This window comes from Oryctolagus cuniculus, chromosome 2, assembly GCF_964237555.1.
Source record: "Oryctolagus cuniculus chromosome 2, mOryCun1.1, whole genome shotgun sequence".
Classification (NCBI taxonomy): domain Eukaryota; kingdom Metazoa; phylum Chordata; class Mammalia; order Lagomorpha; family Leporidae; genus Oryctolagus; species Oryctolagus cuniculus.
The window spans coordinates 3,929,041-3,949,244 of record NC_091433.1 but is presented as its reverse complement, the minus strand read 5'-3'; the positions used below and the strand labels follow the sequence as shown (position 1 = coordinate 3,949,244).

Here is a 20,204-nt window from a genome sequence, read left to right as displayed (position 1 = left end):
CCGTCTCTCCCCTCCCTGCCGATGAACAACGTGAGGAGTGAACTTTAGTGCTTTCAATAAGCATCAGTCTTGGGAAGCAAAAGCCACGGAGGGCGAGGAGCAGCCCCAGAGGGTGAATGTCTTTCCCCCGCTGTTCCCATCCCCAAAAGCCCGGGTCGCTTTGTATCCCGATGCTCAGAGAAGTTGCTAGAAATGATGGGATCTCTGGGTGGCGCAGGACAGGTGGTCCAAGGACACTCCTCAGACCGCTGCCCACACTGAGGCAGCCTTCTGGCTCTGCCCAGACCACTTGTGGGAAGCAGGTGGGGTGTAGACGTCGGAGGAAGGGGCTGTGAGGCAGAGGCGCAGGCGCCCTCCGGACGGGGAAGAGCCGAGACCGTGGTGCCTAAGCCCCGGAGGAGCATGGCAGGCCTGTGGCTGGCTGGGCGGGTTTGAGTTCCTTTGCGCCTGTTCGGACTTCGCTTCGGAAGCACAGGACATGAGTCGGGGTTGCTTTAGGCTGCTGAGGTTGGGCAGTCGCCGCAGCCACAGGGAGCGGCCGGAGCACCTGCTGTCTCCGCAGGGAACGCGGCAGGAGGTGCGCCGTTCACCACCAGCGCTGAGTCGGCCACCAGGGCTTTCATCCTGGCTCCACCGCCTGCTTGCCTCCACTCCCCCGACCCCGGCCCAGGCAGGTTCCCATCCGCTCCCCACCAAACCCAGCCTCTGCTGAGCCGGGCCAGTGGACCTCGTCTTACTGCCAAGTTGGTCCCCTCACTCCTGGCCGCCTGGCCTGGATCTCCTGCGTCTACTCCCGCCTCGCTGGCTGTGCCTTCCCGGTCTTCGCTGGCTCCTCCTGGCCTCCCTGACTTCTGGACAGTGGGTGGCCCCGGGTGCCATCTGCACGCGCTGTCGGGAGATCTCACCCAGGCATGCACCACCTGCGTTAGCTTTCAGACGCCGCACAGACAAATCGGCCCCAAAACAGCAGCTTGCAAACCCGTGTGTGAGCTCCCGTCGCGGTGGGTCGGGGATCCAGGCACCGCTGAGCAGCCCAGGTTGGCTGGGGCTGGGCCCTCATCTGCAGGTCCGACTTCCAAGTCTGCCTCCATGGTTCCTGGAGGATTCAATCCCTTGGGCGTCATCCCACTGGGGCCAGCGACTCCCAGACTTCTCTCTGCAGCGCCAAGTCTGTCCCTGCACTTGGCGCTCTGGGCAGGGCCTCTGTTCTGATGGCCAGTGCACGTGTCATTAGGCTGTCCCAAGCAGGGCCCTGGCTCCCCTCCAACCCACTCCCCACACAGCCCTCCTCCCTGCTTCCACGTGCATGAAGCAAAATCGTATTTACCCTTGACTCCACAACCTGTGTCGGATCCACAGGGCTCCATGGCCCCACCTTTAGCCTAACCCCGAAGGGACCCCCGTCACCTGCACCCTCGGAGCCCTGGGCAGAGCCGCCCTCCCTGTGTAGCTGGACCAGCGGCCTCCTCCTGTCCGTACCTCCCAGCCAGAGTGCTACTTCAGAAGACCATCTGGCCCTCATCTCTAAGATGCACATCTGTAAAACAATTCCTCCAGGAGGTACAGACGTAGCCCTGAAATACAGACAACGAAAGCAAAAGTCAGGACTGAAGGGAGTGAACAAATTCAGATCGCAAGGGACGATTTTAGCTCTCCGTCTCGCAGAAGAGGACAGGCTGGCCAGCCCACGAGTCCAACCTCGAACAGAAGATCTAAGCAGCGCACTAGGGCCGAGTGGTGCTTCTGCGTGTTTGCAGACCCCGTGAATATCGCCACTGAGAAGCCAGAGCACTCTGCAAGCCCTCCCAGCTGTGAAGGGCGCTCAGCGCATTTGCCAAACACACAGTCAGAACCCCAAACCCCTGGGTTTCCTCCAAAGCTGCAGCAGCCAGGGATAACCCAAAGACAGGGCGTCAGCAGGGAAGCGAGAGCTGCCTAGGACCCCCTGACCCAGGCAGATAGGAGGCTCCGTGGAGAAGTTTGCGAGACATTGATGAAGGCGTAAGACGACTTGAGAAATGCCACGTGACTGGTGGGGAACCTCACTTGGAAAGATGTCAATTTTCTTCAAATACAGAAAAGTTCACTTTGTCCCAAATCTAACCTCAAACTCACATGAAAGGAGGAAAATCAAGAGTCATGAAGACGGCTTTGTGTAGGAGAATGAGGCAGGGCTCGTCCCAGCTGCCATGAAATTTAACTGCTACAAGCACCAGCAATTCAATCGCTGGCGTTGCTGCAGAAGTGAACAGGCAGATGCCCCGAACAGAACAAAGCCCGGACGAGACGCGTGTGTCTGTGGAAATCTACGAGAGGACAACATGGCTCTCAGAAAAGTTAGGAAAAGATCCGTTACCGTTTCACGAATGGAGCTGGGACAGTTGATGACCGTCTGTCCAGAGACAAGCAGGCGTTTACTCCTCAGAAGGCACAGTTGAGATGCTCTGAGACCACATGCGAGCAGGGACAGATGTGAATGAAGCCGAGGGAGAATGGGATTTCAAAACAAGAAGCAAAGGGCGGGATCCAGGGAAGCAAGACTGAAGACGCGGGCCCTGGCCGAGCCCACGCCCTCACTGTGTCCCTCCCCCGGGTGTAGGTGTGGATGGAGGAGTGGGCGCTGTCCGCGGTGCTGCAGACACAGCTGCGGGAAGCCCACGAGAGCACCGTCCTCGGAGCCTTGGGCAGACTCGGCGGCCTCACAGAGGAGTGAGTACAGCCTCGCAGCGAGGTGGGGGGAGTCTGGGTGTTGGTCTTGGTGTCCCTCTGTGCTAACCTCGGTATTCTGAGGTGTAAGCTGGACACAATGTCCTGCCTGCCTTATACTTCCAGCTGGGGTGGTTGAAGACTGAACAAATTCTAGACATAAACGTGGACAAGGGTGACAGTAGAGTGCCCTGGGTCAAACCTGGGAGTTAGAATTAATCTAGGCAGCTGGCGCCGCAGCTCACTAGGCTAATCCTCCACCTTGCGATGCCAGCACACCAGGTTCTAGTCCCGGTTGGGGCGCTGGATTCTGTCCCGGTTGCCCCTCTTCCAGGCCAGCTCTCTGCTGTGGCCAGGGAGTGTGGTGGAGGATGACCCAAGTGCTTGGGCCCTGCACCCCATGGGAGACCAGGAGAAGCACCTGGCTCCTGGCTTCGGATCAGCGCGGTGCGCCAGCCGCAGCACACCGGCCGCAGCGGCCATTGGAAGGTGAACCAACGGCAAAAAAAAGGAAGACCTTTCTCTCTCTCTCTCTCTCACTGTCCACTCTGCCTCTCAAAAACAAAAACAAAAACAAACAAACAAAAAAAAAGAATTAATCTAGGCAGGCACTTCACACTTCTGTAGCCCCAATGGCCTCATCTGTGATATGGGCTAATGTTGCCTCCTTCTCAGGAACTTTTCTGAACAGGCTTTGTGAGGCATCATCTATCTGTGTTCATTTTGAGAGCAGAATTCTATGATTTTCAGCAAATATGCAGAGGCCTACACCCATTACTGCAATCCAAACTTAGGACCTCTTCACCCCAGAAAGACCCGTGTGTCCATCTGCGGTCACTCCCCACCTATAATCAATGTTTGTATTCATTGTTGGTATTTTAGCTGTGACTCTTAGTGTTGCATGGCTTTTCTTCTGCTTGCTGGAAGCATCATTTATTTGATGTCACTCTTGTCTGGTTGCTCAGCCTTTTCCAGACACCTGATTCGTGTAGACATCAGGATCAAGTGAGTGACTGTGGAACTGGGTGATAGAGAGGACACAGGATGAGAGGATGGAGAAACACGTAGAGCCCCACGGGACACTGAGTGAGCTGGGAGCAGTGATGGGGGATTTGTCTGGCCTGAAACAAGGTGTCTTTTCATTGTATCAATATTTAGTCCATTTACGTTTAGTGTACATCTCCATGCTGATGTACTTGTCTTGCTCTGTGTTACATTTTCTTTTGTTGCTTGTCGTCTTTTGGATTTTTTTTTTACTTTTATTCTTTTTGGCCTCTCTTCTGGTTTGTTCATCTTGTTTGTTTTTTTCCTGTGCTTTTAGTGGTTCAGGGATTTCACACTGCATACTTGACTTAGCGTGTAACATACAAGGTTCCTATTCTTCTGGGCAGTGAGAACCCCTTAACCTGTTCATTCCTGTCTCACAGGTCTGCTTCTGACACTGAATTTCCATCCTCTCAGTGTTTCCAACCCCAGGAAACACCATTATTGTGGCTTTACGCAGTCCATTCACCCAGATTTCCTCACGGTTCTGTGTCCTGTGGTTCTTCATCCTTCCTCTGTTTCCTCCAAGCTTCCGTCTGGGTCAGCTTTGCCCGGAGGATTCTTTGTTTCAGATCTGCTGGCAACACGCCGACTTCACTGTTGTCTGGAGATGCTGTATCTCCCTTCCATCTTTGCAGAATGTTTTCATTGTGTATTGCCTGAGTCCATTTCTGCTGCTGTAACAGAATGCATGAGACTGGATCAGTTATAAGCAATAGGAACAGCTCTCTCGGGCCTGGGACAGGAAGGGCAGGACCAAGGGGCTGGCAGCTTCGGAGCCTGGTCAGGGCCTTCAAGACGGACCCCGGCTGCTGTGGGAGGCGGGAGGATGTGAGCGGGGCCAGCTCTGTCCAAAGTCCCTTTTCTGATCCATTCATGAGGGTGGAGCTCACGTGACCTGGTCGCTTCCCCAGAGGCCCCGTCTCTCGCTACCACTGTGGTGGGGATTCGGTTCCGCTGTGAAGTGGGGCAGTGAGCTGCCTGCAGCCCACGGCATATGCCAAACTCAGTTTGGTTATTTTCATTCAATGCTTTGAACCAGGGCTGGGGAGCACCCGGTGCCTGGGCCTCATCAGGCCCATAGAAGAGTTTGTTCTGACCTTGCTGAGGCGACCGTGGCTGGGACCCGGAGTTCAGTCCGTGTACCGCAGGCTGGCTCTTCTGAAGTTGCTAATTTTGCATGGCCATGAATGGTGTCATCAGGGCCCTGACAGCCCTCAGCGGGGAGCAGCCTCCCCCCAGCCCAGCAGAGATCATCCGGCATCCTCTGAGTTCAGCCGCCTCTGGGCACTTCTGCTTTCTTCTTTCTTTCTTTCTTTTTTTTTTTTTTTTTTTTTTTTTGACAGGCAGAGTGGACAGTGAGAGAAAGACAGAGAGAAAGGTCTTCCTTTGCCGTTGGTTCACCCTCCAATGGCCGCCGCGGCCAGTGCGCTGCGGATGGCGCACCACGCTGATCCGATGGCAGGAGCCAGTACTTATCCTGGTCTCCCATGGGGTGCAGGGCCCAAGCACTTGGGCCATCCTCCACTGCACTCCCTGGCCACAGCAGAGAGCTGGCCTGGAAGAGGGCAACCAGGACAGAATCCGGCGCCCCGATGGGGACTAGAACCCGGTGTGCGGGCACCACTAGGCAGAGGATTAGCCTGTTGAGCCGCGGCGCCGGCCTGCATTTTCTTTTATTCTTTGGTTTGCATCTGCTTTCTTATGACTAAACGTGTGTGGGTTTTCTGTGTGTTTTTCATTCATGTGTGTGTGTGTTGTGCTGTGTGTGTGTGTGTGAAATGCTTCTTTTTTTAAAAAATATTTACTTGAAAAGCAGTTACAGAGAGAGATAAATACACACACACGGGGCGGGGGCGGGGGGATCTTCTATCTGCTGGTTCATTCCCCAGGTGGCTGCAATGGCCAGAGCTGTGCTGACCAGGAGCCAGGAGCTTCTTCAGGGTCTCCCACGTGGGTGCAGGGGCCCAGGCACTTGGGCCATCTTCCACTGCTTTCCCAGGCCACAGCAGAGAGCTGGATTGGAAGTGGAGCAGCAGGGACTTGAACCGGTGCCCTCACGGGATGCCGGCTGGGGCTTTAACCCGCTGCGCCACACCGCCGGCCCCAGTGTGACGTGCTGCTGCAGTCTGTGATCTTCTGTCAGCAGATTTTGAGATTTGCATCTATTACCTCTTAAATATTCCTCCTGCTCTTTCCCCCTCTCGGGGCATGGAGGGAGTCCTTCACGCTGCCCCGCATGTCTCTTCACCGCTGTTCCATGTTCTCCTGTGTCATCGCACTCTGCAGTGTGTCTGCGTGTTTTGTGTTGAGCTGCCTTCCAGTTCCCTCCCCCTGCAGCTGAGTTCTGGCTGCTCGTATCTGTTCCCTTGAGTTCACTGCGCCCCTGTGCTCTGGGGCTCCCGTTTCATTCCTCTCATAGTCTCCAGTTACCCGCTGAATTCCTCCATCCACTGGACACACAAACACCTGCCACAAAGTGTGGTTATTACAGGCTCTGATAGCCTGCGGCTACTTTTCCACGGCCTGTTCTTTCCCCTTTTGCTTACATTTCATCTGTTTGCGCGTCTGGTTATTCTTATTGGATGCTGGGTATTCTGCATAAAAATTGTAGCGAGACTACGTTAAGGCTTTGAATGATAGGAGCTTTCTCCAGAGAGGCTTTCTTTTAATTCTTCTTTGAAAAAGATTTATTTTATTTATTTAAAAGAGTTAGAGAGGTAGAGGCAGAGAGAGAGGTCTTCCATCCACTGGTTCACTCCCCAGATGGCTGCAACGGCCAGAGCTGTGCCGATCTGAATCCAGGAGCCAGGAGCTTCTTCCGAGTCTCCCACATGGGTGCAGGGGCCCAAGCTCTTGGGCCATCTTCCACTGCTTTCCCAGGCCATAGAGAGTGCTGGATCGGAAGAGGAGCAGCCAGGACTAGAACTGGCAGCTATAAGGGATGCTGGTGCTTCAGGCCAAGGCTTTAACCCGCTGAGCCACAGGGCCAGCCCCAGAGAGAGGATTTCTTTTACTTCCAGAAGGAATTTCAGATAGTGGCAGCTTAACTGCACCCAGTTGGGAGTTCAGCTGATTCAAAATGAGGCTGATTCCTCCTTGCTGGGGTTTCCAGCTGAACGCCTGGCTCCTTTGCCAGGGCTCCGCTTCGCTTCATGAAGCCCCGTGCAACAGGCGCCTCAAGTTATAAAGCCAAAGGTGGGGCCTCGCTGGCAGACCCAGGATTTTCATTCGAGTCATGAGATAGCTCTCCGTGGCCCATGCGCGTGGATGTGACCGTGGGCCTGCACGGCGCACCGGCAGCCCAGGCGGGCTCTGAGTGTGGAGATGAAGGGGAACAGGTGGCTGAGCGCCATGTCTGAGCACCTGCCCTGGGGAGGCTCTTGGTAGCCCGGTGAAGCCAGGAGCACTGACCCAGCACCCCGCCACTTTCCCCAAAGAGCCGCGCGGGGCGTCCTGCAGGGCCACGACCTCCTCCTGCGCTCGGCCCTCCGGAGGCTGGCTCTCCGCGCCGGCGCCGTCGCCACGCTGACGCAGATGCGGCTGTGCGGGAAGAGGAGTCTCCTGCAGGAGCTGCGTGAGCAGCACGCGCTGGAGCAGGCCTCCTCCCAGTGCCTGGACGAGCACCAGTGGCAGCTGCTCAAGGCCCTGGTAAGACCGGCGCATGCGCCCCGCCGCCCCTGGCCGCCTGCAAACCACGCCTTCCCCGTGTCCTCACGCGGGCTCCCCGCTGTGCGTCCATGTCCTGATCTCGTCTTTAATTCTTATGTATTTATGCAGAGAGATGGAGAGATAGAGAGGTCTCCCTGCACTGGGTCATGCCCCATCTGCGCGCAGCAGCCAGGACTGGGCCAGGCCAAGGCCAGGAGCCCAGCAGTCAACCTGGCTCTCCCACGTGGATGGCAGACCCAAGTCCTTGAGCACATTAGCAGGAAGCTGGACCAGAAGTAGAGCAGCCGGGACTTGAGGAAGCCACTCGGATGTGGGGTGCAGGCTCGCCGGCAGGTGCCCTAACCCCTGGTGTCCTGCATTGGTCTCCACCACATGCCTCTCCAGCTCACACAACGATGAGGCTGAGGGTCTAGCCTTAGCATTTTAGCACAGGAACTCGGGATGTTAGCGTTAGTGGTTAGGGTCAGGGTCAGTGTTAGGGTTAGGGTCAGAGTTAGGGTTGGATTAATGTTTAGGATTTGGGTTAGAGTTAGGGGTTAGGGTTAGAGGTTAGTGTTGGGGTTTAGGGTTAGGGTTAGGGGTTAGTGTTGGGGTTATAGATAGTGTTGGGGTTTAGGGTTAGGGCTAGTATCGAGGTTTAGGGTTGGAGTTTAGGGTTAGGGTTTGGTTTTAGGGTTAGGGGTTAGGGTTATGGATAGTGTTGGGGTTTAGGGTTAGGGCTAGTATCGAGGTTTAGGGTTGGAGTTTAGGGTTAGGGTTTGGTTTTAGGGTTGGGGTTAGGGTTATGGATAATGTTGGGGTTTAGGGTTAGGATTAGGGTTTAGGGTTACAGTAGGGGGTTAGGTGTAGGGGCTGGGGTTCATGTTAGGCTATTGGTTAGGGTTAGGAGTTGTAGCTAGGGTGTAGGGTGAGTTAATCCAGCACCCACAGGCGAGAACAATGTAGGCTGACCTGCAGGGTCCCAGGTTCCGGCGTAGGCAAAAGGGAGAATTACACGGGAAAATGCGTATGGAATCGGGGAGGCCGCGGTCTCAGGTCGGGGAGGGACAGGGCCTCTGCCATCTCTCCTGAGGCCTCTGCCCAGTGAAGGGAAGACTGTGCGGGTCTCCGAGCTGAGGGTCATGCCAGACAGGCTGAGTCCAGGCGTAGCCCGGGTGCCCGGAGGCCTGGGAACAGCGGACGGGTTCTGACCCACAAGCGCGTCCCAGTCTCCCCAGCTCTGTCCGGGGAACCGGGGGACGTGGGCAGGACACTGCCCTGGCTCTGCGTCACCCCGCTTCCTTCTCTCGGCTTCCCGAGGACAGGCAGTCCCCCGGGCCCCGCGTGCCCTCCGCTGCTTCGAAGCCCTGCTCTGCTGTTGACGGTCAGAAACTTGGTCGACCTCTGAGCTTCTGTGGGCTCATCGGGCCTGGAGCGAGGTCCCCTCCTTGTAGGGGCCCACAACCGGCCCCGGCATACAGTCGGTGGCTAACGAATGCCTGCGCGGAGGGGACCAGCGCGCGCCCCGCCCCTTCTCCACCGCCCTGGGCAGCGGCTGGGCGCTTGCCTTGCAGGAGGCGCGCGTCCTGGAGGAGGCCGGCCGGCTGGAGGCGGAGGCGCAGCAGACGCGGCTGCAGCTCCGGCAGCAGCTCCTGGCCGAGGCCCGGGAGGTGGGGCAGCTGCTGGGGCAGCACGCGGAGCGAGCCATCGCGCAGGCGCTGCTGGGGCACGCGCGCAACGCGGCGTCCAGGAGCCGGGCCAAGGACCGCGACGGCGTCAAGGTACACGCGGCCCCTCCACCCCCGTCCCTGGGCAGCCGCGGGTGGGTGGGAGGGGTCGGGACGGCAGGGCCTGGCCTGGCAGAGTTTACCGTCCTCACCGGTGAGCTGGGCTCGCTTCCCTGCATGGGCAGGGTGGGCGGGGGTCCCAGGCTCCCACCTGCTGCTGGCCGTCCTGTGTCCCCTGGTGCTGGGCATCTCTGCTAGGACACAGAGGCTCCGCAGAGGGACCCTGGCGGCCCAGCGGTGCCACTGAAATCCATCTCCTGGGGGAGGCGGTGACAAACCAGAGCGATGCAGGTGACCCCGGTCAGAGGTCCGCTGGCCTTGCACTGAAATCTGTGTGCTTGTGCCTGCCCCTCGGGGCTCCCCCAGCCCTTGATCCTGCCATTGCACAGATGGGAAGACTGAGGCTTAGCGCTGGGCAAAGGATACGTCCCAAGCCTCCTAGTTCACGAGCAGCCGCTGGGGACCGGAGCAGGTCTTCTCTGCTGTGACCGTGCGCTGCCTGTGTCTGCCTGGCTGCCTCCCCTCCAGCCAGGAGGAGCGGTGAGACCCTCGCTCCCGGCACACCCCAGGGCGGCCTCCTGTGGCCATGCCCCCGGGCCCCACGGGCGGCTTGGGTGTGTCCTTTCCTGTAGTCAGGGCTGGGGACCTTTTTCCTGTCGGGGGCCACGTGAACAGTTACGTCGTCATTCTGGGCCACGCAGAATCATCAGCTACTGTCGGTGGCCCGCCTGTGGCTGCCTTAGCAGAGCCAGGGCGAATGGTTCCGTGGGCCTTGCTCGACCCAAGGCCCTTGCTCCCCTGCCCAGCCGGCACTGGGCCTGTGTTCCTGTGACCCTCACCTTGCCCTGAACACGCGTGTGCCTCGGGTCACGCGCACGTCAGGGCCGTGTTCTGGTGCCGTCGGGAAGGTCTGCCTCCCTCCCTGAAGTTCTCCAACTCGTACCCCTCGGCAGGTGCTCGCTGTGAGGGCGTGGGGTGTGGCGCGAGGCTGCGCTTCGTCCTCGGCCTCTCGGGGATCCTGAGCAGATGAGAGCCCCCCTCCCCCCAGCCCCGCACCCCAGGGCAGCACCGCGCTCAGGGCTAGGAGGGGGGTCGCTTAGTGCACCTGCTCACGAAGCTCACGGGGGCTGCTAGGGATGGGACGGGAGCCGTGGTCCCCAGGTGGGCGGAGCCAGGGAGCAGAGATGCCGCAGTCCTGAGAAGATGGTGGGTTGGAAACTCAGAAAGCCGGAGCAGTAGGTCTGCTGGGGGAGGAGGAGCTGCCCAGGGGGGAGGCTGTGGGCAAGCGTAGAGGCCGTGGCAACAGAGGCAGGGAGTGGGGGTGGGGGTGGGGGGGCGGGGCGGGGGCGTGGTCAGCCCTCACTGTGGCCGGGCTGGGGGGGTGTGTGGGGGCCAGGTGGCTCCAAGAGGACGAGAAGGCCAGCAGCTCCCTGCAGGGGCCCCCGGGAGCAAGTGCAGGGCCAGAGCCCGGAGTCCCTGGAGGGTGGAGTTGGGTGCAGAGGTTGGGCAGGGAAGAGAGAGCCAGGCGCCCTGGCTGTGCCGCCGCCCCCCTGTGCAGGCTCAGGTGTGTTTCTCACACGGTGCAGACCACACCCATCGGCAGTGACACAGTCACAAAGCCTGGCAGCGCCCTGGGCGACATGGGCGCCCTGGAGTCAGCGTTCTCGGCCCTTTGCCCCTCGTCTTGTGAGGGAAAAGACAGTGACTTTGTCAGAGCTTGGCGGACAGGTCCCCAGGCGCGGGGCGTGTGGTTAAGGAGTGCCGCACCCCGCCCTGCTGGGGTGGCCCAGATCACCAGAAGTGACAGCCCCGGAGCTGAGAGTGTGGAGGGAGGGGGGCAAGGCTGGCACAGTGGCACTTTCTTTCCAGTCCACCATGGCAGCTCTGAATGCCTTTGCCTCATGCTCTCAAAATAGCCACTGCCTCTCCGGTCATCAGATCTGCATTCCAGACAGGATGAAGGAAGTGGCCAAGTTTTTCACCCACAGCTGCTTGATGTTCAGGAAGGGAAGGGCCCCCTGCAGGTTTCCCCACGGCTACATCCCGACAGCCAGGAGGAGCCGCGACGCCAGCCTCGGGCCCTGCCCGGCCAAGGGAGGGAAGGTGGCTGGGACTGGTTTAAACCAACCATCTCTGGTTGTGACTGGTTTAAACCAGCCCTCCCAGACCTCTCCAGGTGGGAGAGATGAGCTGGGGCAGGCGGGGTGGCGTCAGCCACAGGTGGCTCCACGATGCCTTGCCTGCTGTCCCCTCCCACAGAGGACACTGCTGGAGGCGGCCATGGAGAGCGTGTACGTGACCAGTGCCGGGGTCGGCCGCCTGGTGCAGGCCTACTACCAGCAGGTGGGGCGCATCCTGCAGGAGCACGGGGCGAGGAGGCTGCAGCAGCTGCGCAGCCTGCAGGGTACGGCTCCCCCACTCCCAGGCTCCCCCACTCCCCGAATCCCCTGCTCCCCGGCTCCCCCAGATCCCCGGCTCCCTGATTCCCCCACTCCCTCGGATCCCCCGCTCCCTGGCTCCCTGACACCCCCAGATCCCCACTTCCCAGCTCCCCCGCTCCCCGGCTCCCCCAACACCCCCAGATCCTGGCTCCCTGACACTCCCAGATCCCCACTCCCCGGCGCCCCCAACACCCCCAGATCCTGGCTCCCCTGCTCCCCACTCCCTTGGATACCCCGCTCCCTGGCTCCCCAGCTTCCTGCTCCGTGGCTCCCCCGCTCCCTGACACCCCCAGATCCCCGCTCCCCAGCTCCCCCACTCCCCAGGTCCCCCAATCCCCTGCTCCCCGGCTCCCTGACACCCCTAGCTCCCCGGCTCCCTGGATACCCCAACTCCCTGGCTCCGCAGCACCCCCAGATCCCCCAACATCCCAGATCCCCCGCCTCCCAACACCCCCAGCTCACCTGTTTCCCCCGCTCCCCGGCTCCCCCAGCACTCCCGTGCTTTCAGTTTGCAGGAATGGCACAGAGAGTGCTTAAAATTTTATTTGGAGTTAATTTTTTCATATTTTTGCTTAATGTTTATCCCCTACTTCATCCCCAAGGAGTTTTTAAAAAGATACACACAATCACCATGCACGCACATACATACATGCATGCAGATACATGCATGTGCACAACGCACACGTAAATGCACACATGTGCATGTATGCAGACAACGTGCACATGTGTGCACATACATGACATACACATATGTGCATCATGCATACATGGACACATACACGTGCATGCACATATACATGTAAATGCATGCATACACATATAGCACACACACGCTTGCACAAAACACGTGTCCATGCGTGTGTGCGTGCATAAATGCACATGTTGACACATGCACAATACACACATGCATGTGTGCCTGTGCACACACAGACACCTACACACGTGCACACACATACATGCATAAGTGGCTAAGCCAGGACAGGAACGGGGCGGGGTGATGATCCGGGACCGGGCCCACGGTGCCGCCTCAGGGTGGAGTGATCCTGTCTCTGAGTCTGGTGGTCAGGGAGACGGAAATGGACTAGCGCCGCCCAGGTGGCCGTGGGGACGGAAGGCCAGCAGTGCCCAGGCGTCTGAGGAGCGAGGACGTCTCCCCTGGGCTGTGGGAGGTGGCACCCGGGGGAGTCCTTGCTCTCTAGCAGGCCTTGTCCGGCTGGCCCAAGACCTGGACATGGAAACCATCCTCGGGAGAGGGGGTGGGCTGGGGTCCCGGGGCAGGGGGTCCCGGGCCGGGCTCCCCACATGCATTTCTCGCAGCTGGGAGCAGCGGCCGCCTCTGTTTCCCCTTGTCCCGAGAACTCGCAGCCAGAAATCAGCCAGATGGCTGCAGATCTCCATTGTGGTTTCCAGGGAGGGCTTAGCAGGAGCCAAGCACGACCACGCCCCACTGCAGAACATTCTGGAACCAGGCGTGGGTCGTCTTCCCTCACGGGGCTCATCCCAGACAACCCAGGGTCCCTGGCTGCTCTCCTTTTAAAACCCAGGAGTCCTGTGAGTCGCTGGGCCGTGGACTCCAGAGAGCTCCGGGGAGCGGGCCGTGCCTTCAGGGGCAGTTCCCGGGAGGGCTCCGAGGGCAGCCCCCGCTGTGCCAGGTGCCCCACGCCGCCCTCTGCTCGGTGAGGTCCTTGAGTGTGGAAGCTGCCCTATTGTGCCCTATTGGTCTCCCCTTCGGCCACTTCGGCCCCAGGGAGGGGCAGGCGGGCCGAGAGCCCGGTCCCAGCGCTAGGGCTGATGCTGCCATCCGTGGGAGCAGGTGCGTCACACTCCCCCCTGCACCCCCAGCACCCGCCCCAGCCAACCCTCCCAACACGCACCTGACTGCCGTGTGCCCAACGGGTGCAGGTGAGCGAGTGGAAAATTTCAAGCTGAGGAAGACGGAAGAGGCCGGCGACCCTCCAACAGGAAGCCGGATGGCAGGTGCAGCCCTCGGCGCCTCCCAGGCCGTGCACCACAGGTGAGGCCCCCTGCTGCGCCCTTGATCGGGGACCCTGCCTGCGCCTGCTGGCCGCCTCCCGCAGCAAGGGGGCCTCCGGCCTTCGTCCTGCTTCCTGCTCTATGCCAGCACCTGGGACAGCGCCTGGCACGCATCCGGGGGCACGTCCAGCTGGACGGTGGCTATTTATCCAGGCTGAAGTGGCGTTCCTAGCCCTGACGGGGCTCCTCCACTCTTGTTCAGGCTCTCCCACAGCAGGCCCGGGGTGGGAGGATGTGGGTGCAGGCTGGGTACCCAGTAGGCAGCCCAGGAGGAGAGCAGGGATGTGGGACCGATACAAGCGTTTTCTGTAACCGCGGCCATCGCCGTGGCCCCAGCCACACAGGTGTGTTACCTGACAGCGCTGGCCGTGGCCGTGGCCCCTCCTGGCTCTGGGTCAAGGCGTCAGTGGCAGGGCTGTGCTCGGGAGGGTCTGGGAAGATCCGTGTGTCCACGCGTGTTCCGTTTGCTTGCTGGCTGTCACATGGCCGCCCTCACCACCCAGGGCCTCGCTCGTGTCCCTGCACGTGGCTGCACGTGACCCCGCCCCTCGGAACCTCAGCTGTGTCCACCTCTGCTCATGCTTGGGAATTCTTTTTTAAACGATTTATGTATTTATTTGAAAGGCAGAGGGGGAGACGGGGGGGGGGGGTGTCTTCCATCCACTGGTTCACTCCACAGATGGCTACAATGGCCGGAGCTGCGCCAGGCCAAAGCCAGGAGCCAGGAGTTTTATCCGGGTCTCCCACGTGGGTGCAGGGGCCCAGTCAGGTGGGCCATCTTCTGCTTTCCCAGGCCATAGCAGAGAGCTGGATCGGAAGTGGAACAGCCGGGACTCGAACCGGCACTCATGTGGGATCCTTCGTCACAAGTGGTGACTTAGTCCTCTGTGCCACAACACCGGCCCCCTTGGGACTTCTTTTGGTGCCAGCTGCTGCCCCTGGGACCGCAGCCCGGGAGGTTCACCTGCCGTGAGGGCTCTCATAACGCAGCCAGCCTGGGCTGATGGCTGCCACTGCCGGCTGCCGAGGCCTGGGGCCACGGAACAGCCCCTGGGGCAGGGTTCAGGTCTCTGTGGGTGGAGAGACGCTCAGGGAAGCGGGTGTGGATCCAGCGTCCCCGAGCCTCACTGAGAGGTGTGCAGGACACACTTGTAGTTACGCCTGCAGGAACGTGGAAGGCGGCAGTGCTGCGCTGTGGGGGTCCGCTCCCCAGCCCTTCTGGCCAGCCCCGAGCAGGCCCAGCTGGCTGGGAGGCCCCCAAAAAACCGGCAGCGGCTACTCAGACACCAGGCACACGCAGAAAGCTTGCCCTGACGCACAGGCGCGGGAGCGTGGGTGCACCGGCAGTGTGGCCCCTGCAGGCCACCTGCTGTTTGGTTGGCCTTGAACTGGGCGCTGGGGCCACTTCTGCGGTCCGTCCGGGAGCTCTCAGCCAGTTAGCAATGCACTGACGCAGGGCTGCGCTGGGGGACAGCAGCCCTGGAGTCCGGCCAGCACCAGGGCTGACTCCCGGCTTAGGAAGCAAGAACGGCAGTGCCCCTGGGCCCCGCTGAGTCGGACGAGGCTGCCGCAGCACCAGAAACCCTCCGCGTGGGCACTAGCAGTGGGCAGCAGGGGTCCTGCTCCTGGGCTGTGAGGACCAGGCTCGCCCTGGCTTTCGCGCCTCAGACTGGGGGGTGCAGGGGCATCACATGGCTTTCCTGCTGGATGCAGATCTGCACCCCAGCCTCGACACTCCAGCTCTGCACGTCCGAGGGGAGCAGGGGCCGTGTTTGCCCCACCCCCACTCAAGGGTGGTCCAAGGGCTTCTCCAGGCCCAGGGGCCGCCAAAGAGGGACCTCAGCAGCTGCCTGCTCCGAGCTGGATGGCGTGGCCTCGTGGGCCCCTGACTGGCTCGGGCCACGGGCCCTCTGCTCACCGCCTTCTCTGCCTGCTGCAGTCTCTAGTGGACTTGGCTCCTTGAGCATGGGGGAGGGGTGCTGTACCATCCTGCAGAGCGCGGCCCTGGGCTGTGCCGCGTGAGTTAGTTTCTCTTCCCTAAAGTAGGGCTCCACGGCGCCAGGGACTGAGCCTCTCACACCTCTGTCTCACAACCCAGCGCGGAGCCCGGCAGGTGGGACACGCTCTCCCGCCTGAAACAGTGGGTGGCTGGGTGCACGGACGGGCGGATCCGTGACGGACGGCCCCTCCCCCCAGGATGCTGTCACAGCAAACGCGGTTCCTGGCCCAGTTCTCCGCACACCAGCAGACCCGCCTGGACGCCTGGAAGCAGAAGGCCAGGGCCAGGGACCACCTAGAAGCCCAGCTGGAGACCGAGCTGCAGGTACGGGCACGGACACGGCGCTGGTCGGAGCCGAATCGGCTCCTGCGCCTCCCTCTGGGGCCGCCCCACTGCGTCCCTGGCTGAGGCCGCCTCGGGCTCCCCACGTGAGCGTGAGCTCCTGGGGGGGCGGGCAGGGCCTGTGGTGACCCCTGCGTGGCTGTGACAGGGACTTGTGCTGGGGTCAGGGCTGATGCCCGTGCCCTCCACGCAGCTGGCAGGGGGCGCAGCTGGGCACAAGCGGGTGGGGTCGGCCCTACTGCTGGCCCTGAGCCCCTCATCCCTCGCTGCACCATCTGTAAGGTGTGGGCGGTGGAGTGGGGACGGACAGGTGTCTGGCAGGAGCTGCCCAGGGCGGGTCTGCCTCCCCACTGGCCGCAGACCGGCGCCCATCAGCCGCCCCCCTGAGTGAGAGCGGGGCGGGGGAGGGCACAGCAGGAGGCCCCGCTGACGCCCTCTTGTCTGCACCCAGGAAGCCGAGCAGGACTTCCTGTCGGAGCTGGCCGCCCTGGCCCGCGTGCCGCTCCCTGACAGCACCAAGCGCGAGCTGCCAGGTGAGTGGGGGGGCATCGCTGAGACGCTGGCTGCCCCCGAATCCCCGGGGACCTGCTGTGTGGCCCGCGGCGACATGCTCCCCTCTCTGGACTTCCGTGTCCTGTCTGTGAGCCTTACCCACCCCATCCCTGGGGACCCGCTGTGTGGCCTGCGGCGACATGCTCCCCTCTCTGGACTTCCGTGTCCTGTCTGTGAGCCTCGCCCACCCCTCCACCCCCAGACCATTCCAGCTCCTGGGTAGGCCGCTGACCAGCTCCAACTCCGTTGTCCCATCTGTGACGTGGGACAAGAAGCCCTCCTCCTCGGCCGGGGACGTCGCTGCCCTGTCCCTTACTGCCGCCTATGGGTGGAGGAGGAGGGTGGGGGGGCCTCACACCCGCAGCTGGAAGCCATGTGGGCCTGGGGAAGCACTTTGTCCCCCTGGGCCTCGCCTTCCCCCTCTGTTCAATGGGTACAATAGTTCCGAGTATGGCACTGGCCTGCAGAAGGTGCTCACGAAATGTCGGGCTGGGTGGGCAGTTGACGGCAGCCGGGGAGCCATGCCGGGCTCACGTGTCGTCTACAGAGAAGCCCCTCAGGACCAAAAGGAAGAAGGCCCTGCCCCGGGAGAGAGGGCCCCCAGGTGCGCCCCAAGACGAGGAGCCTGCCTCGGGGGAGCAGCCGCCCGCTGCGCACAGGTACAGCCCCCCGGCTCATTCCCATGATGCTTTGCTGAGGACCCAGATCCCAGGCAGGGAAACCGCCATCCCCCAGAGGCCTGAGTGCCAAGGTCCAGACAACACGGGGGCGGTGGTGGCGGTGATGACCGGAAGTGCTGGCGTCGCCGTGACTGTGGCGGCTGGACACCTGGGGGCCAGGGCCCCCTGCGCCGGCTCCGCGCTCTGCAGGGCCAGGTGCCAGCGCATCACAGGGGTGTGCGGTGACGTGGGTCCGCCGGGTGCCTCCCCGTGGGAGCTGGGGCTATGCTTGCCTCTTAACAACGCGTCGGGGTCCCCCGCCGCTGCCTGCTCCCTCCGCCCGGCGGACGAGGCACAGCCTGGGGACACGCGTGTGGGCCCACAGCCCTAACGCACTGCGCCTCCTCCGTGTTCTTAGTGGCAAAAGGCTGGGTCAGCAGGAGGGCGACGCTGACGACGGTGAGAGCGACAAGAAGATGCTGAAGAGGAGAAGCCGCTTGTAGCCTGGACCCCCCCCCCCCCCCCGGCGGGGGACCGAGCCTGCAGCCCCCGCCCAGCCCGCACGCGGAAGGGGGAGTTGCCAGGGCAGACTGATCTCCACACGGCCCCGCAAGCTGCACAGCCGAGGGGGGCTGCGTCCCGGCGCCCTGTGTCCAGGACTGGAAGTGTGCGGAGGCTCTGCCTGCGCTTTCCTGGAAGTCACTGACTGCGCTTGGTGTCCAGCCCTGGCCTGGGTCCTCTGCGTCTCCTCCTTCCTTGAGACCCTTCCCAGCCTTGGGGACCCCTGCTCCGCAGGGTTTCCGGCACCAAGCTTGCTGCTGGTCCTTGTCTCTGTCACCACCATCTCCCTGCTGCCTCCGTCGCCTGCACGCTGGCCACGGCCGCCAGTGTTCCCATCCGGACCCTCCCCGGCTCTGGTCCCTTCCCATCCCTGGCTCTTGCCAGATCACCCCGTGGGGATCTGAGTCGGGGGGCTCAAGGACCCCAACGCAGACTCTGGAGTCCCTGGTCCCTGGCTGCCCTGGGGACCCACAGTCACAGCTGCTCGGTGGCACTCGCCCAGCCTTCCAGCCTCACCTGGGGCGGGGGCGGGGCCTTCCTGGGCACCCCGGGCCCCTGGGGTGGACATGACCGGAGACTTCCAGACCAGCCCCATGCAAGCCACTGCCAGGAGGGGGCCTTTTCCATCTGCAGACAAAGCTGCCGTTGTCCCCAGCGCCCGGGGCATCCGGGGTGAGATCATTCTTCAAGGTGCGGAAGCTGCAGGGCCAAGATGAAGTTGCCTACGTCAAGCCCAACCCAAGACGGAGCCACCGGGGTTGGGGGGCACGGGAGCCGGTGCCGAGGCCGCCGGGCGCGGTGTGCGCGTGATGACGTCTGCAGGAAGCTGCCACTCAGTCGCGCCTGTGGGCACAGCTCCCACAGCCAGCGGTGCCAGCAGCGAGCAGCCAGCCTCCAGGACCCGCGAACTTGCCCCGCAGTGTCTCCTGGGCCCCGCCCTGCCCGCACGCGTGTCCTGGGTCGGCACCCTGCTCTTCCCTGAATAAACCTGCTTGTTTTCAGAGCTGCGGTCTCGGCTGCTATCGGTGCCTGCAGCGGGTGCTCCGGACATCCCTGGGAAAATGCATTGAAATTGAGTTTGGTGCAAAAAAGCTTGGACAGCCACACGTTGTGTTTTATAATATGCATATCCATGACCTTCATTAAGACCCTTTTGTATGGATGGACATCTTTTTTTTTTTTTTAATTTATTTTTACAGTGCCAGTGCCGTGGTGTACGTAGTGAGTGGGTAAAGCCACTGCCTGCAGTGCTGGCATCCTATAGGGGCGCCGGTTCAAGTCCCAGCTGCTCCACTTCCAATCCAGCTCTCTGCCATGGCCTGGGAAAGCAGTGGAAGATGGCCCAAGTCCTTGGGCCCCTGCACCCACGTGGGAGACCTGGAAGAAGCTCCCGGCTCCTGGCTTCACGTCAGCCCTGGTCCACCACTGTGGCCATCTGGGGAGTGAACCAGCAGATGGATGGAAGACCTCTCTCTGCCTCTGCCTCTCTCTAACTCTGCCTTTCAAATAAATAAACAAATCTTTTTTAAAAAAAAATATTTACTTATTTAAAAGGCCGAGTGTCAGAGAGAGAGGGAGAAGGCTCCTCCATCCATCTGCTGGTTCACTTCCCAGATGGCTGCCACATTCAGGGCTGAGCCGGGCCGTAGCCAGGAGCCCAGAGCTCCATCGGGGTCTCCCGTGGGTGCAGGGGCTCGGTACTGGGGCCGTTCTCCGCTGCTTCCCCAGGCGCATCAGTAGGGAGCTGGATGGGAAGTAGCACAGCAGGACTTGAACCAGTGCTGTGACGGGTTACCCTGAGGCTGGCTCCCTGGAGACCACCAGGTCCAACCCAAAAGCAGCTGGTCTAAGAAATCTCCCTACGGCCCACCCCGGCTCCTGCATCCCGCAGGTGGCACCAGGCCGCCACGTGGGCACCCTTTGCTTCCTACCCGGAGCCCCCTCTGCCCCAGGAAAGGAGGGGTCCCCCAGGGCCACACCTCAAGGGCATTCACTCCCGGGCCTGCTCCAGCTGCTGTGGGTGGGGGGCGGGGCTTGGGACTGGGTAAAGATGCCGGCCTCTGTGTGTCCCTTGCAACTGGGTGCTCACAGCTCTGAGCCTGAGCACCCCAGTGGCTTCCACCAGGACACTGGCTCCCTGGTTACAGGAAGACAGACGGGCTGCTCGGCCGTGTCCCTGGGCACAGGCGCCAACAACCGAGGGATGTAGAGCCTGACAGGCTGAGCCGTGTGGGCTGGAAAGAAGGAGAGGTGGCACAAGGCCCCAGGCCATGTCAGACACCCTGGTCCACACTGGGGCCTGTCCCAGTTCTTGCCATGGGCTGAGGGCTGCTCGGGGCTGGGGGCGGAGGTGGAGGTGGCATGGCAGGGGTCACAAGCCGTGATACAACCCCAGCTCTCGGGCCTCTCCATTGCCCTCCCAGCTCCC

At 61.4% G+C, this 20,204-nt stretch overlaps 1 protein-coding gene across 5 annotated transcripts in view; it reads left to right on the top strand.

The window, feature by feature from the left end:
- Window positions 1-18,779, top strand: part of EVC (EvC ciliary complex subunit 1) — a 52,336-nt gene extending 33,557 nt beyond the window's left edge. For 3 of the 5 annotated variants that reach the window (XM_070068037.1, XM_070068041.1, XM_070068039.1), the window contains 9 exons: window positions 2,600-2,709; window positions 7,191-7,401; window positions 8,976-9,182; window positions 11,448-11,592; window positions 13,532-13,643; window positions 15,860-15,986; window positions 16,456-16,537; window positions 17,104-17,215; window positions 17,634-18,779. In XM_070068037.1, coding sequence (XP_069924138.1) covers window positions 2,600-2,709; window positions 7,191-7,401; window positions 8,976-9,182; window positions 11,448-11,592; window positions 13,532-13,643; window positions 15,860-15,986; window positions 16,456-16,537; window positions 17,104-17,215; window positions 17,634-17,718 — 1,191 coding nt within the window. In that variant the 3' untranslated portion in view covers window positions 17,719-18,779. Of the gene's footprint in view, window positions 1-2,599; window positions 2,710-7,190; window positions 7,402-8,975; window positions 9,183-11,447; window positions 11,593-13,531; window positions 13,644-15,859; window positions 15,987-16,455; window positions 16,538-17,057; window positions 17,216-17,633 lie in introns of all 5 variants that reach the window. The other 2 variants (XM_070068038.1, XM_070068040.1) reach the window with 2 other exon arrangements.
- Window positions 18,780-20,204: the final 1,425 nt, after the last annotated feature.